At 30.9% G+C, this 16500-nt stretch overlaps 1 protein-coding gene across 2 annotated transcripts; it reads left to right on the plus strand.

The window, feature by feature from the left end:
• Positions 1 to 2527: 2527 nt before the first annotated feature.
• LOC111290919 (glutamate decarboxylase-like) lies at positions 2528 to 16007 on the plus strand. 2 transcript variants are annotated; one of them, XM_022882435.2, is made up of 6 exons: positions 2528 to 2640; positions 5108 to 5312; positions 10395 to 10595; positions 11014 to 11482; positions 12889 to 12941; positions 15314 to 16007. In XM_022882435.2, the coding sequence occupies exons 1-6, from the start codon at positions 2552 to 2554 to the stop codon at positions 15806 to 15808; spliced, it is 1512 nt and encodes a 503-aa protein (XP_022738170.1). In that variant the 5' UTR covers positions 2528 to 2551; the 3' UTR covers positions 15809 to 16007. The 2 variants fall into 2 exon arrangements, with proteins under 2 accessions (XP_022738170.1, XP_089624382.1); XM_089768256.1 differs by lacking the exon at positions 5108 to 5312.
• Positions 16008 to 16500: the final 493 nt, after the last annotated feature.

Here is a 16500-nt window from a genome sequence, read left to right on the forward strand (position 1 = left end):
TACATAATGCATGAAAATTATATTCATGCTTAAAATTTTTTTAGTTTAATCTTTAAAACATGGAGATTGAAAACTTACTTTTTTGATAGACACATACAACAGTGTAGTCACATGGAGGATAGTAGGGTTAACCGACTCCATTGGCATTTGAAAATTTATATAATATATATTAATATATCATAATCATAAATATGATTCAGCTGAAAATAAAATTAGAAAATAAGTTGACTCCACTAAAAAGAAATTTATCTTCTTGAAAAGAAAATTTGAAGATTAAGGTAGAGTAAAATATAGTAAAAGAATGTGGGGTAAGTATATAATTAGTGAAAAACAGAGTTTACAGATTTAATTTTTTATTCAAAATAATTAGTAAAAAATAAGAGGTAAAACAAGGAATATATTATTATTTACTCACTAATTTTTTAATAATAAAACTATTTTTTATTTTTCCAATTACAATGGTAAGTATGCAAAGAAAAATTTTCAATAATGAACAAAATGAGTATGTAAATAATTATTTGATTATTTGGGTATATTAATGATGAGACAATTGTACAACAATTTTTAAAATATGAAAGCTTTTCATGATAATTGAGAAAGAATATCTCTACATTGAATTTTTTTGGATTATTTTATTTTTTAATCTGTAATATCTATAAAAGAGGTTTTAAATTTTATAAATGAAAAAATTTATATTCATATAGTTTATGTATTTTAAAAAATAATATTCTTTCCATCACTTTTTGTATGCTTCTTTTTGGCTTAAAGGTATAAAAACTATAATTAAAACATCATCAAAGTCTTTATTTTTTTAAGTAATCAATCAATCTTTTACTATTTATTTATATTCAATTAAATTTTTATCTGGAGAAAAGAATTCTACTAACATAAATTTCATATAATATCAATAAAATATATGAAAATTTGCTATATGATGTTATTAATAAATGTGAAAATTAAATAATTAAAATTTTTTTCTTTTTTTTTCTATTTTCTTCCCTCTTTAAGATTTTTCTAAGAGTTCAATTGATTGTAATTTATGGATTGATTAATTAAATTTTATCACATTACTAGATTTCATCCATTTAGGGGTTCGATTTAGTCAAAATAAAAGATTAAATATTTGATTAATTACAATAAAATGTAAAAGATTTGAATGATCATTAAATTGTAATTTAAATGTATTTTTTACCTTTAAGCCTTCCTTTTTTTTACTTCAAATTAAAAAAGTAGTATATTCTAAAATTTTTAACAAAATTGATAGTGTTTCGTAATAGGTTAAAATACTAAAAAAGTCCTTAATCTATTTCACTTCTCTAAATTCCTTAATCTATTTCACTTTTTTTAAGCCGTTATACTTTTGTTATACTTAAATAAATTTTTATTCTTTGATTTGTATTCAAATAAGCATTCAAATAATTAAAAATTAAGAATTTATTTAAATACAACTTAAAATTAAAGAACTTATTTGAATAGAGTAAAAGTATAAAATTTTATATAAATAAAGATGTGAAATTTAAGGATTTTTTTATTATTTTAGCCTCCATAATTTTTAACATAAGAAGTAAATAATAATCTTGAAAAATTAATATTAAATATAGAAAAAAAAGAAGCAAAAAAGATAAAAAAATGTTAGGGTTTAAAAAATGAAAAAAAAATTAAGAGATTTTTCAAAAAAATCAAATAAATAAAGAAAATGTAACTCCATAAATGTAGTGGCATTTTGATCCCACTGAAAAAAATTGTCAACATCATTGGGCATATACATACGTTGATCATTATATAAAATATTTAAATATTTATTTTATTTTTAATTATATTTATTAAAATTTTTTGAAAAATTTAATTAAATATATTAATTAAAATATACAAAATATAAGCATTTTTAAAAATTAAAAATATTTAAATAAAAAATTTATCTACGAAATGTAGACAAAATTCTTAGTATAATTATAAAATCGTTACACGTGTATTGTAAAACATGTTTTAATGAGTAAGAAATTCAAGCTAGCTATGATAAAATAAAAAAATATTCTCAAAACATTAACTTTATTTATTTTATGGGTTAATGTTATAAATAATTTTAAAATTATAATAAAATATTTAATAAAATATTTAAATTTTAAAAAATTTTAATATATTATTTGAATTATGATTATATTAATATAATTAATTTTAAATAATGATATATGATAAATAAATAATTTTAAATATTATATTAATTAATTAATTTTTAATTTAAATATGATGTAAATTTAAAAAAAAATAATATCATATTAAATATTTAATTATAATTTAAAAGTTTTTGATAATAATTTTTTTATTGATAAGGCAAGTGCGGAGAAGGCACGCTACTCTTTTCTTTATGCTAATTTTTTCTGACAGTAGATGATTGAAGTTAAAGTTGAAAGCGATGTGAAGTGCACTATTGCTCCCTATCTTTCTTCTTCTCTCTTCCTCTCTTTGCTGAAAGGCTTATCCTCGATCACATGTTATATATATGTGCTAAAAACCTCAGAAGCATCTCAAAAGGAAATAATATTAAAAGAAAATGGTGATATCGACCACCTATCCCGCGGCGGAGCAGCAGGTTCAATCCAGTACTTTTGCTTCCAGATATGTCCGCGAACCCCTTCCTAGGTATATACTATATGCCTTTCCATCTCATAATTAAACTTATTATCTTATTTCTTTTTCTTTTTTTGTTGCCATCTTCTTCCTTCTGTATGCAGCTAAAACAGTTTTAATGACTGCTAAAACGAAGATAGAAGCTGACAGAATGCTAAAAGAAAAAAAAAAAGATATTATTATAAAAATATACTGAAAATATATTATTGTACATTATTTGCTGAGAAATTTGCAAAGCGGGGATTTTATTTTCTTTTATGAAGGACGAGGGAATTAATGCAAAGGGTAATTGAAAGTAATGACAAATGATTTTATTTGTTGAATTGTGAATAAAGGATCACAATTACTTATTCACCCTTAATTGCAATATTAGATTTTCTTTCTTTCACCAAAAGGAAGAGAGAGACTAGGTAAGGTTGATCTAGCCACGATCCAACCGGATGTACCCAGTAGAGTGGAGGCGTTGTCCGACGGCCTGGCTGGATGGCTTGATTGGGCAGTGGCATGATCAGATCTGGCCCACGAATGCCATTTTCAGCCTCATCTAGCTGGATGCAGTGTCGGGTGATATAGATCCACCGATCCATCATGCTGATCCGGCCCGATAACGGTTGGAATTGTCCTTAGCATGCTATATCTAATGACCAAATACATTGTAGTCCACTGCTGTCGATGATCGTCTCCTTTCTTCCCTTCCTGAAATCCAAGATAGAAAATAGAAGAGGTGGCGATTGGCGGGCCGGGTTTATGTCGGGTCATTTTCTATTGAGTCGTTTTGAGCGGCTTATTGGATTCGAATAATTTCAGTCCAATTTCTTTTTGTTATTTTTTTAAAATTTTGGGTAATCTTTTGTTCAGTTGTTTTGGATTTGGATTGGACAAATTCAAATTATCGACTTTTCTTTATCAGAATTAAGTTGTTTTCAAATTCCAACGGAGCTAATGGATTTTTTTTGGATTTTATCGGCTTGTGAAGTCTAAAAATTATTATAAATTATCAAACATAAGGATAAAATAGTAAATACAATTTCTTAATATCAGGATAAATTAATATAAAATAAAATAAAAGAGTAGTTGGAGCTTTGAAAGACGAGTGATCCCACTTCTGTTTCCCGTTGCCATTTTAGGCTTTTGTTTTCTTTATGCTTCATCTTTCTTCTTTTTTGATTTTTTTTTTTTGATTTTTTCTTTAATGGATGGAGAAGCTTTTTACCTTTTAAATGCTCGCTTCGTCTTTGTTGTTTGGTTTTTGAATGATCCAAAATTATGCAAATTAAATAAAGAAAATGGGTTTGTGATGGAGGAATTTTTTTTAATTTAATTTTTTGCTTTCCGGGGGTGAGGAGGTGGTGGGACACAATCCAAAGCTCCATATTGAAATTAAAAATATTGAATATTTAAATAAAAATCTGAATATGTCAAAATGAATAATATAAGGTTTATAAATGCTTTTCATTGATAATGGACTCACCGCTAAACAACAAAAGGTTTAAAATATTTAAACTGTAAAATGTTTTCTTCAACTCCACATGTCTACTTTCAACACATGAATAACATAATGAAAATGAAGATTTTTCATTTTATAGAATATTGTATGATATATCTGTGTTTTATAGAATATATGAATGAAGATTTTTTTTTTATTTTTTGAAAATGCATGAAATAATTTAATTCTTTGAAGTTCATTGGAAAAATTTTATCTTGCTTGTGGAATTTAAAAACTCCACCTTTGATGTATAAAATAAAAATCTTACGTATAAATTAAGATATCTATATATTTTTATTTTATATAAATGCAATAAATATTGTAGTCATATTAGCATAATAATAGTATAAATTTAATTTTATATAATAAAGATAATTTTGTCTAATAATTAATGTGAAAAGGTGATATAATATAGGTAATGTGATCTCACCTCTTCAAGAAGTGATACCATTTGAAGGGGTGATGGAGGATCATTCCTTGGTATGATCACTTAGACAACCAAACCACATGATCGAATCACCATTAGATGTATCACTCCTATTACTTGCTCATGGAATATGGCCAATGCAATTTATAGAGAGGAGACAAAGCAGTGGCTGCAATGAACTACAATGGTTTGCATATAATTATCCCTAGTTTTGTTTGTTTTATTTTAGTGGGATTGATTAAAATTTTGAACTGAACTAGGCATTAGTCAATATGATTTAGATGGAAGGAGGGAAGGTGTTAGCCAATATGATTTAGATGGAAGGAGAGAAGGAGGGAGAGCAGGAGAGAGATACGAAGTTAAGAGAAAAGATTTTTAAAATTTTAAAAAAATGAAATTCACTTAGAACATCACTCTTGAAATTTACTTAGAACATAACTCTTTTATATTAAAGTTGTTTTATATAATTTTAGATAAAAACAATAATAGTTATTGATGATAAAGGTTTTTTTTTTTTTTTAATCCAAGGTTATGTAGTCTAATTTTGAAGTCATGAATGGATGCAGGTTCAAGATGCCAAAAAATTCAATGCCCAAAGAAGCAGCATATCAAATAATAAATGATGAATTGATGCTTGACGGAAATCCAAGGTTGAACTTGGCATCTTTTGTGACCACATGGATGGAGCCTGAGTGTAATAAACTCATGATGGCTTCAATAAATAAGAACTATGTTGACATGGATGAATACCCTGTTACAACTGAGCTCCAGGTATTTTTCTTATTTGCAAATGAAAAGCAAAATAGGTTACTGTTAAAGCTTAATGTTTTAGAAAATGTATAATAATTGATTTCAATTCATCCTGTTAACTCAAGTGTAAATAACAATCTTAGAGGGGTGAATTGGATTATGTTCAAATTTTTACCAAAAATAAATTTCAAGTAAATGTAAAATGAAAAATTAAAAATATAAGAAAATTATGAAATTAATGTACGAATAAATAACTTGAAAGATTAAAAGAGAAGGGATAAAAAAGATCAAACACAAAGATGTATAGAGGTCTGGTCTTTCTCCAACAAGATGCTTATGTCACGGACCTAAGGAGGAGTCATGAATCTCACATCGGACATAAAAGAAGGGTCACTGGGGTATAAAAAGGTTCACATCATCTTTTTCTTGTGAGGCGCCTTTTGTAAGACAAAACTGTGAGGCCAAGGGGATCAGAGCGGACAATACCTCACAAGGGTGTGAATTGTGACGGTTAGACTGATCTAGGACATCGAATGAGTGGATGTCTGGGTCTTGGAGTCGTGGGGGTTGGAGCTTAAGTCTTGGTCTGTGACAAGTGGTATCAGAGCTAGTCCTAAACCGTTCGATCCACATCAAGTGCCTCGAGGGAGGTAGGTAGGGTGGCCAGCCTCCGTGAGGAGGGCGTCATGAGGTTGGGTGAGGGAGAATGTCACGGACCTAAGGAGGAGTCATGAATCCCACGTCGGACATAAAAGAAGGGTCACTGAGGTATAAAAAGGTTCACATCATCTTTTCCTTATGAGGCGTCTTTTGTAGGACAAAACCGTGAGGCCAAGGGGGCTAGAGCGGATAATACCTTACAAGGGTGTGAACCGTGAGGGTTAGGCTAATCTGGGACGTCAGCTTACAAAGGTGTGAACCATGATGGTTAGGCTAATGGGACGCCAGAGAAGTGGATGCCTGGGTCCTGGAGCCTCGTGGGTCAGAGCTTAAGTCTCAGCCCGTGACACTTACACCTTCTTCCTTAGCTTTCTTAGTCAAGCTCTAAACGCATTAGTAGAAGGTTATTTTACAAATTACAATCTCTAAGGTCAAGATAGTAACCTTTGGTCCTTTACGCTTTGTAGGATTCTATTCAATCCTTATTACAAAGCTCTTAAGAGGATATATCACCTTTTACTCACTAATCCTCTTTGAATGATAAAGGAATTTGCAAACAAAAAAAAGCTCTAATAAGTGGGTGTTTGTAAGTTTTTAGCTCAAAGATGATGAGATGATATAATAAAAAATGAGCGTGAATTAATACAAGAATATGATTTAACACTTGAAATGCTTTAGAAATGAAGAATATTGAGTTTTTATGCTTTTGAGTGTAATCTCTTACTCTCCAATGGATTTGAAGCTTTCTTTTATGTTAGATTATGATTTCTAGTTGTTGTGACTCATTTTGATATACAAAATTTAAGGATAATTTGCTTGATGAAATTCTCCCCTAAATTTATGAACATTTTTGAAAAATAATATTTATGAAAAAGCTCTCCCTCAACTAAAGCATATTTAAATGGTTTTTCAACATTTTCAATTCAATCAACACTACAAATTAATAATTATATCATATAATCTTTTCAAGCACAAATTATCATCCAACATATCATTTAGATTTTTTAAGTGCAACTTATTATCATAATTCCAACTCTTTAAGCATATTTAACCATAAAACACATTTTAACCATATAGCCATCTAGACAAATTTCATTAAAAAATCTCCCTTTTTTTTTGTAATAGCAAAATGAGTACAAGCCATAAGTATAGCAACAACATACAAATGATGCATGAAGCACATAGTTAACAAAACATAAGGGATCGATTGGTTTTTTAACATAAAGCTTTTCCCTTTATTTCAAGCAAAAGGATTGATTCCATTCATAACAAGATTGATCCTTTTGTCTTTAACGGCTATATTTTATTTTCTAAGCATGATGATCAATCCCATATGGTAAAGGATCGGTCCTTTCACACATACAAGTTTGAATAAAGAAAAAATCGAAGGAAGTGATGGTTATTTTTTAAATTCAATGAGTCACAATGGCTAGAAATCATAATCCAACATAAAAGGGAGCTTCAAATATGTTGGAAAGCAAGAGATTACACTCAAAATCATCCAAAGTCAACAATTTTCATTTCTAGCGCATTTCAAGTGTTAAAACCTATTCTTGTATTCATTTAAGCTCATTTTTGTTCGTATCATCACTTCAGCTTTGTACTAAAACCTTTTAAACATCCACCTATTAGAAGTTTTCTTTGGTTTGCAAATTCTTTTGTCATTAACAAGGATTAGTGAATAAAAGATGAGGTATTCTCTTAAGAGCTTTGTAGTGAGTATTAGATAGAATCCTACAAAAGAGGTTGCAATTTTGACCTTGAAAAGATAAGATGTTGTAATTTGTAAAAGAAATTTTTATTAGTAGATTTGGAGCTTGGTTAGGAAGCTAAGGAGAAGATGTAGGCACCATGTTGCAAAAAGGTCAAACCTTTATGCATTGTTCTCCAACAAGGTGCCTACGTTTTTTTCCTTAGTTTTCTTAGTTGAGCTCCAAATCCACTAGTAAAAAGTTGTTTTACAAATTACAATCTCTATCTTTTTTTGGTCAAGATAGCAATCTTTTATCCTTTGTAGGATTTTGCCTGATCCTCTCTCAAGAGGATAATTAATCTCTTGCTCACTAATCCCTTTTGAAAGAAAAAAGAATTTGCAAACCAAAGAAAACCTATAATAGGTGGCTGTTTGCAAGGTTTTAGTAAAAAGGTGAAGAGATGATACAATAAAAAATGAGTTTGAATGAATATAAGAATAGACTTTTAACACTTCAAATGCTCTAGAAATGAAAAAAGTTAACTTTTGATGCTTTTGAGTGTAATCTCTTACTCTCCTTTGTGTTTCTAGCTCCTTTTAATGTTGGATTATGGTTTCTAGTTGTTGTGGTTATTGAATTTGAAAAATAACCATTATTTTCTTCAATTTCTTTTCTTTATTCGGACTTGCTTGTGCGAAGGGATCGATCTTTTACCATATGGGATTGATCCTTATGCCTAGAAAATAAAAAATATAGTCCTTAAAGATAAAGGGATTGATCTTGTTTTGAAGGGGATTGACCCCTTGCTTGAAGAACAAGGGAAAGCTTTCAGTTAAAAAACTGATCGATCCCTTTTCTTGGGCATTGATCCATTATGTGTTCCGAACAAGAATTGATTCTGTTTAAGGCTAGGGAATTTATTGTGTTTCAAAAGAAATCGATCCCGTCCTTGTTTTTCAGTAAAATTCATTTTAGTCATAAAAGAAAGGTTGATTTTGGTTCCAAAACATTTTCTAACAATAGCTATCTTGAAAAATTTATTCTTTTGTGATTAAAGTATATAAAATTAATTTTCCAAGATATTTTTCAAATATTACCAATTATAAACCATTTTTTTATTTAGTACCAAAATGTTTATCAAATTAATAACAATAACTAAATAAATTAAGTTAATTAACCTTAATGTTTCCTTATTTAAAAATAAGGATCAAATCAAGTCAAACACAACCCTTTTTTGTTTATCTAAAAGATAAGAAATTTATTTGATACCACCATATCTAAAAAATGTAAACTCCTATGACAGAGAGATCGTAGCACTCCAGCATAGCAGTTTTACAGCTTTGTGACAGGCTGTTGCAAGATATTGTCTTTGGTAATGAAATTTATGATTATTCTATGAAAATTGTAAAAGTCATCACAACAGCAAAACAAGTGTCTAAGTCCCCAAGCTAGTCAAGGGAAATAGTGAAGAATATACACTTCCAGAAATTGGTGGTTTTAGTTTGGTTTTAGTTGTTTCCATAATGGGTAAAAACAATGAAAGGAAAATAGAACCAAAGAACAATGCTAATTCCATTAGGAGTTATTTTCCCTAAAAATTGTAAATAATAGTGAATTGAGTGACAACTTTTTTGGGTCGTTTGTTTGAATAAAATCAGAAATATATGTTGAAGTTCTATCAAAATTCAAAGGCCTTCACTATTACTCTAGTAGCACATTGTTTGAAACCTAGTCAATTGAGTCCTAAAGTTAAAAACCATTGTAGACTAATGATACTTTCGAAATCTTTAGAAGGGAAAAGAAGCAAATGTAAGGATACAAATGTACAACTGCCATATATAATTGATATCTAAGCTAATGTAATTTTGTATACTAAGTTTTTAAAGTTCTAAACATACTATTGATGAGGACTGCATAATAGGAGGTAGTTCAATCCAAAAACCAGCTGGCAATAGATAAGAGGCACTTGTTATACTCTTTCTATCCCATTTTCTTTATTTATATTTCCTTTTGGGATATCCCAAAAATATGTTTTTTTTTTTTATAGCATATAAAGCTCTTTTTTTTATATTTTAAAATTATTTTTATGAGTTTTTTAAAACTTTTTGACATTAAAATTCATGAAACTTTAATTTTATAAATTTTTTTTTAATTTTAATATTAAATACATTAAAATAGAAGCTTTTTTCTTAAAATCCGTAAAAGTCAATACCACCCAAACAATTTGAGGCGGTTGGAGTATCTAAAAAATGCGCAAGCTATACTAAATTTAATCATTGTGGGATTCATCACCACTTTAATAGAAACCTTTGTTGTTTTTTTGGAGTTATTCGATATATTGAAATCTTATCCATCTCGGTGACAAAATTTCTCTTTTCTTGGTTAATCTCTTTGTAAAAATCTTTATTTTATTTAAGAACCATCTTTTCCATCCTCTCTTCTATAATCTCTTTGTAAAAATCTTTGTGTTCATTTGGGGCTTGCCCTCATGAGAGTTATGATTACTGATTAAATCGTTTCCAAGGTTGAGTAAAGATGTCCGGTAAGAATGAAACAACTTCATTCAAAATTGTAGGTGATATGAATTCCTAGAAGACATTTATTTTTTATCGTTCATTGGTTATATGATCATTTGATATCTAATTGATTTTGTTAGATGAGAAGAATTTCATTGTTTGTTGTACCCTTTAAATTACCTTAACTTGGCTCACTATCTATTATTGAATCAATATTTGCTTTGGTCCTACAGAATCGATGTGTAAACATGATTGCAAACTTATACCATGCTCCAATCGGGGATGGTGAGACAGCAGTTGGAGTTGGGACTGTTGGTTCCTCTGAGGCAATAATGCTGGCAGGATTAGCTTTTAAAAGAAAGTGGCAGCAAAAGAGAAAATCACAGGGCAAACCCTATGACAAGCCCAACATAGTCACAGGAGCAAATGTGCAGGTGCATTTTTGCATATTTACCATTGAAGATACTTGAATTCAGTGTCTTGCACGATTATTTTTACTTCTCTAATGATAGGTATAAAGTACTTTTAACAAAAATAGCAGGAGGATGTGTACAGGGAAATTTGTTTACCGGAAAATGAAAATACAAAATACAAGGTATAGCCTAGAGGTTATGAACAGGTTATATTACATTTATGATCCATTGGGATCGCTGAAGCATGGCTCCAGAATAAGTTGGTGGTTACTTTGGTTCAAAACATCAATAGTGATGTTACTTTTGTCCAAAATAATCAGTTACTAAGCATGCTCTTATCCATAATTTGATGTTTCTATAAGAAGCTCAAAATTTTACCTGAATCACTAATTAGGTAATCGTGAAATGGTGTGAAATGTTCTTGTTATATGCTACACAGGTTTGCTGGGAGAAGTTTGCTAGGTACTTTGAGGTTGAGCTGAAGGAGGTGAAGCTGAAAGAGGGATATTATGTGATGGACCCTGCGAAAGCAGTGGAAATGGTTGATGAGAATACCATATGTGTTGCAGCCATTCTGGGATCTACCCTGACTGGGGAGTTTGAGAATGTCAAGCTCCTTAATGAACTTCTCACCAACAAGAATAAGGAGACTGGTTGGGACACCCCAATACATGTTGATGCTGCCAGTGGAGGGTTCATTGCTCCTTTTGTTTATCCGGATCTTGAGTGGGATTTCCGCCTGCCATTAGTAAAAAGCATCAATGTAAGTGGGCACAAGTATGGCCTTGTATATGCTGGTGTTGGTTGGGTTGTGTGGCGATCCAAGGAGGAGTTGCCTGAGGATCTTGTCTTTCATATCAACTACCTTGGATCTGATCAGCCCACTTTCACCTTAAACTTCTCTAAAGGTAGCATATTCATGCATTTATTGACATGTATTCATTTATCCTTGTACATGACATGGGCATGTGTGTATGAATTAATTTAACTCTAATGCTTAGGCGTATCTCTATGAACTGTGAGTTTACAATTGATATTAGTGCATATAGTATTTTTGTTTCCAGTACAGAGACAAGTTCTTTAGATTGATCCCTGCAATCTTGTTTGTTCAAAGACTGAAACTATATCAAATCTAATTCATCTCATAAATGGTTTCAACGCATGTGAGCCCTAAAAGTTCATAGAAAGCAGGACCTAGCGCAGTATTAAAACAAATGGACCTTGAGGGTGGTTTCTTTTTTTTTGTTGGGGGTGGGGGGTGGAATCTTTAGAATAGCTTCTGGAGTGAAATGGACATTTAGTAGAGTACTACTATGTCTTATTTTATCTATTGATGTTACTCAAGTTCTACAGATTGTATATCTTGAGTTGGCTTTGTGGTAAGATAGGTAGCATAGGCATTGTTTTCATTAGGCAATTTGTTGCAGTATTGACTTCATAATTTATTGAGCTAAAAAACAGGATACTCATGAAATTTTCGCTGTAGTTTTTCATTTCATCAACGTTTTTATTTTTTATTGGTTTTGTTAGTAGGTTGCAGTTGAAACGTAAAAAGTTGTTTTCCGGTCGAAGTTATATACAGAAACTCACCAGAGTAGTGGGAATTGAATCCACATTCATAATTTCACCAATTCGATTTATGTTTACTTTGACTATTAGAAAAATTGTTTGAATGTAATAAAAAACATTGCAGTAAAATTTATTTCTATTGATTTCATCTTTTCTGTATCAACAAAGATACAGGGAAAGCTTTTATCTTTTTCTTATCTTTTTTTTTTTTCTTTTCATCTGGGAAACATGTGAATGGATTGCCATATCTCAATATCAGTTCTCAAAAATATTAAGTAGCAAAAAATTGCTATAATTTGCATGCTTTAAGAATAATGTTGAGAACAGCAAAATGCCTGGATATGCTCTATCCAACTGTGTGTTGGTTAAAAACTTTCAGTTAACAATCTTTTGTAGTTTTGCACTTTGTTGACCTATGTTTTATCTTTGATGCAACAAGGAAACTTTAAATTGCATTCTGTCCTCTTTATTGATAGTTTAACTAAAAAGTATAGCTAAAGTATTTCATCATAGCATCTATAAATCATAAGCATATGTAACAAGTATTAAGTTAACCTTGTTAGATATTGGTTATTTCTTCATGGACTAATTTATTTTTAACATTTTAGAATTACTCACTCCAGAATTTGCGTCTTCCATTTAGAATTTTACTATTAGCTACTTTTGAAACAAATCTGTCAAAACTTTCTATATTGGCACTGATGCTTATGTGTTTATATTTGTCTCTCCTTTACCATTGTGGCAGGGTCTAGTCAAATTATAGCTCAATATTATCAGCTTATTCGGCTTGGCTTTGAGGTAATTTCTGCTAAAATTTTCTATCATAGTTGTGGATACGATATTATCAATTTAATTGTGACCTGGTTTCCCCCTTGATTCCCTTTAGTCTCATTTCTCTTTTAAGAACCATTTTCGTAGTTCTGTAGAATTAAAAAATTGCTTAGACTTGCCAAACATGGAAACTGATTTATTGTATTTTATAGCTCAGCAAATGTTTTCTTTTCTCTTTGTTGTTCCAAATAAATGTGAAATCCCTTTAGGATTTGGGCTACAGAAGTTGGGGTAGCTCTCTCCCATCCCATAAGTCTCATCTTCCCTTCCTCAAGATTTGAACCTATAACCTATAATCTCATCCTCTTAGGGACATAATTCTGCAAGTGTTGACTATTTGCTCAAAAAGGAATCTTTCAGGGCAGTTTGAACTTTTGGATTGTGCTCTTACATAATTGTATTTTGAATTTTATCCTTTAATGTTAACTCCTAAAAGAAACTAGAGCTAAGGGTTATAACATAGCGATTTGGAAATTCCAATTAGCTTCCTTAGATCGCAAAGTTTCCTTTATACCATCTTTCCTGCATGTTGATCTAAAGCCTCTAAACAGTAATTTGGCATGTGTATGAGGAAAGAAAAGGAACTAAAGAAGTAAACAAGAAGGGAAAGGGAGAGAATATGGGAGAAAAATAGAGGAACAATTATCAATAATTCACTTCATGTTGTCACCATAAGCTACTATGCTGTAAATAACGTTTGTATTGGTAGACTACTTCTAACTGTAGTATTTTGTAACAAGTAAAACTAATTAATGTAGAATAACTTAGATAACCTAAAATACTCTTAAATTAATACGTCTTCCTAAGGGAACATTCAAACAGTTAGAATCTCAGGTTTGATCTTGAGGGCGGAATGGTGGGGCCTTTTGCAATGGGTGAGAGCTAACTCCCTTTGTGTAGCTCAAGTCTAATGGGCTTTCATATTTACCTCCAAAAAGATATTATAAATATTTGAAATTACAATAGAGATCTAAAATACACAATCAATATAATTCTTTGGTAATCATCATCATTTTTTGCATCAATCTCTTCTTCTTGGAGAAAGATCAAACCTTGAGCTTCGAAGCATTGAAATGAATCCATAAAGAACTCTCTTACCAGTAGAATTCTTTTGCCGCATCAACACTATTGATGGCACTTATACATTTTAAAAGAATCAAGTCAAAAGCTAAAATTTACTAAATAGCTTATTAACCAAACTCCTTTACTTTGATAGCCTTGAATTTTCTCTGAGACCTTTTTACAAGGTAGCTCATCACTAGCATTGTCTGTTGCTTTCATGATCTCAACCTTCTCAAGTTGAACTTGCATATCCTTAACCTCTTCCACTTAGAAACTTTGGATTTTGGGTATTCAATTCTTTAGGTTGATTGTCATGGTCTACACAAACTTATAAGGTATTGTCTACTTTGGCAAATTAGACATCTCGATTTGTTCCACAAAAGGCACCTTACAAGTTGAAAATGGTGTGAACCTTGAGTCAAACTCTAGTGCACAGCTAATGTGGGATTCATGGCTCCTTTCTAGGATCAGCTTTAGTCCAACAATGACTCACCGTCATTGGTGGCATATCGCTAGTACCCACGGCTGGCTTTGATACCAAATGTTACTGTCTATATCAATCTTTAAGGTATTGTCCACCTCGTCTTATTAGGTCTCATGGTTTTATTCTAAAATAGGTGCCTCACAAGTTGAAGATGGTGTGAATACTTATATCCTAAGTCGAACTTGAGTACATAGCTGATATGGAATTCATGGCTTCTTTCTAGGACCATGACACTGATAACAGTGCACCTATTCATCAGTTTTTATGTAATGCTTCTCAACTTAAGATTCTTCAAAGCTTTTAATTTCTTTGATTTAGAAGCAACTGCTTTGAAGATGTCCACAACTGTTGGAAAGCTATTTTTAGTGTCTTGAACCTTGTGAGCTTCTTCCTCAACTATGATATAAACTCTCTCATCTTGACTCTTGTTTTCAAGCATATTTGAGCAACTATATTGAGAACTGACTATTACACATAAGTCTACAGTTTGTTTTTTCCATTTCGGTAATGAGAATTCCATTAGACCTTTATATTTATCACTTGAGATGTGAAACTAATAAATTGTTGAATGATGAAGATTGTGAGGACCATGTCTATTCTGTCCTCAATTTTTCAAGACAGATACGTAGTAAATTGTGGTCACTAAATATTGAAATCAAATATTTAAGAGCCGATGTCCGGATCCTTTTCAAAAGACTATGTACAGATGATTTGCACAATTGACTAAATTTTTGTTGAGATCTTAAGTGATGGTTATCTCTTTCTAAGTTTGTGTTACTTTTGTTGATAAAAGGGGTACCAGAATATCATTGAAAACTGCATAGAGAATGCAACAGTTCTGAAGGAAGGGATAGAGAAAACAGGACGATTTGACATTGTCTCCAAAGATGTGGGTGTTCCCCTTGTGGCTTTTGCTCTAAAGGACAGTAGTAAATACACTGTGTTTCAGATATCTGAGGGTTTGAGAAAGTTCGGGTGGATTGTTCCAGCTTATACAATGCCTGCAGATGCCCAACATATTGCTGTGCTCCGAGTGGTTATTAGGGAGGACTTCAGTCGCAGCCTGGCAGAGAGACTTGCGTCACATATTGAGGAGGTTGTGAAGGAACTAGACTCACTTGCAAGTGTTGTGGCCATTGGAGCTTCCCATGTTGATTCTGTTGTTGATGCAGTTCAAGAAGGGAATAAGGGTGGGACAGCTGCTAGAAAGACTGAGAGAGATATTCAAGCAGAGGTCATCACGTCCTGGAGGCGTTTCGTGGAAAATAAGAGAACAGGGGTCTGTTAAGACCCTACAATATCTGTTCTACTGTATTATTTGTAACCATATTGTGAATTAATGGATTGTTGTGGCAATGTTTACTTTTTCCGAAGTGCAGCATTACTTTTTATAAGGCAATTTCGTTGTATTATGCAATTATAACAGTGATATATGTTGTGTTTGTGGAATATTATATTCAAATAAAGTAATTATGGATGTTTTTATTTGTCTTGCCTGCTTGATTTTTAGGTGGACAGCATGATTTAGAAAGGAGATTCATAGCAGTCATTTTGGAGGCAAGAACTGGCATGTTGAATACTTTTTATATTTTTAAATCAACGCAAATGGTTGTGTTTGTAGAAAGTGTATTCTCATTGTATTCATTAATTTTCTTTAAATTACAAAATTTTAATCAGATAAACATTTATAGAAAATCACAAATCATCGTCAACATGTTATGGATGGATTGTTTTAGATTTCATTAATCTAGTAAGCAATTATAGAAAATGACAAATCATCCTCAATATCATCCTATGCTTTGTTTTGAATTTCAAGATGGGATGTTTAGATTTTTTTTTTTTTTAAGTTTTAAATTTTTGTATTTTAAGTTCCAATTATTCTAAGCTGAGTCTTACCAGTTTGGATAAGTTTAGGTTTAGGTCTAAGTTAGCGTGGATTGAGTTTAATCAAATTTAGCTAAAACTAATTTAAAAAACCTT

Source organism: Durio zibethinus, chromosome 11, assembly GCF_047325235.1.
Source record: "Durio zibethinus cultivar Kanyao isolate XHJ-2024 chromosome 11, ASM4732523v1, whole genome shotgun sequence".
Lineage (NCBI taxonomy): Eukaryota > Viridiplantae > Streptophyta > Magnoliopsida > Malvales > Malvaceae > Durio > Durio zibethinus.

Bases quoted from the DNA above. Each gene is read 5' to 3' on its own strand.
- LOC111290919 (XM_022882435.2), top strand. From the start codon at position 2,552: ATGGTGATATCGACCACCTATCCCGCGGCGGAGCAGCAGGTTCAATCC. The intron at 5,313-10,394 runs GTATTTTTCTTA...TTGGTCCTACAG, and splicing joins CTGTTACAACTGAGCTCCAG to AATCGATGTGTAAACATGAT. The intron at 12,942-15,313 runs GTAATTTCTGCT...TGTTGATAAAAG, and splicing joins TTATTCGGCTTGGCTTTGAG to GGGTACCAGAATATCATTGA.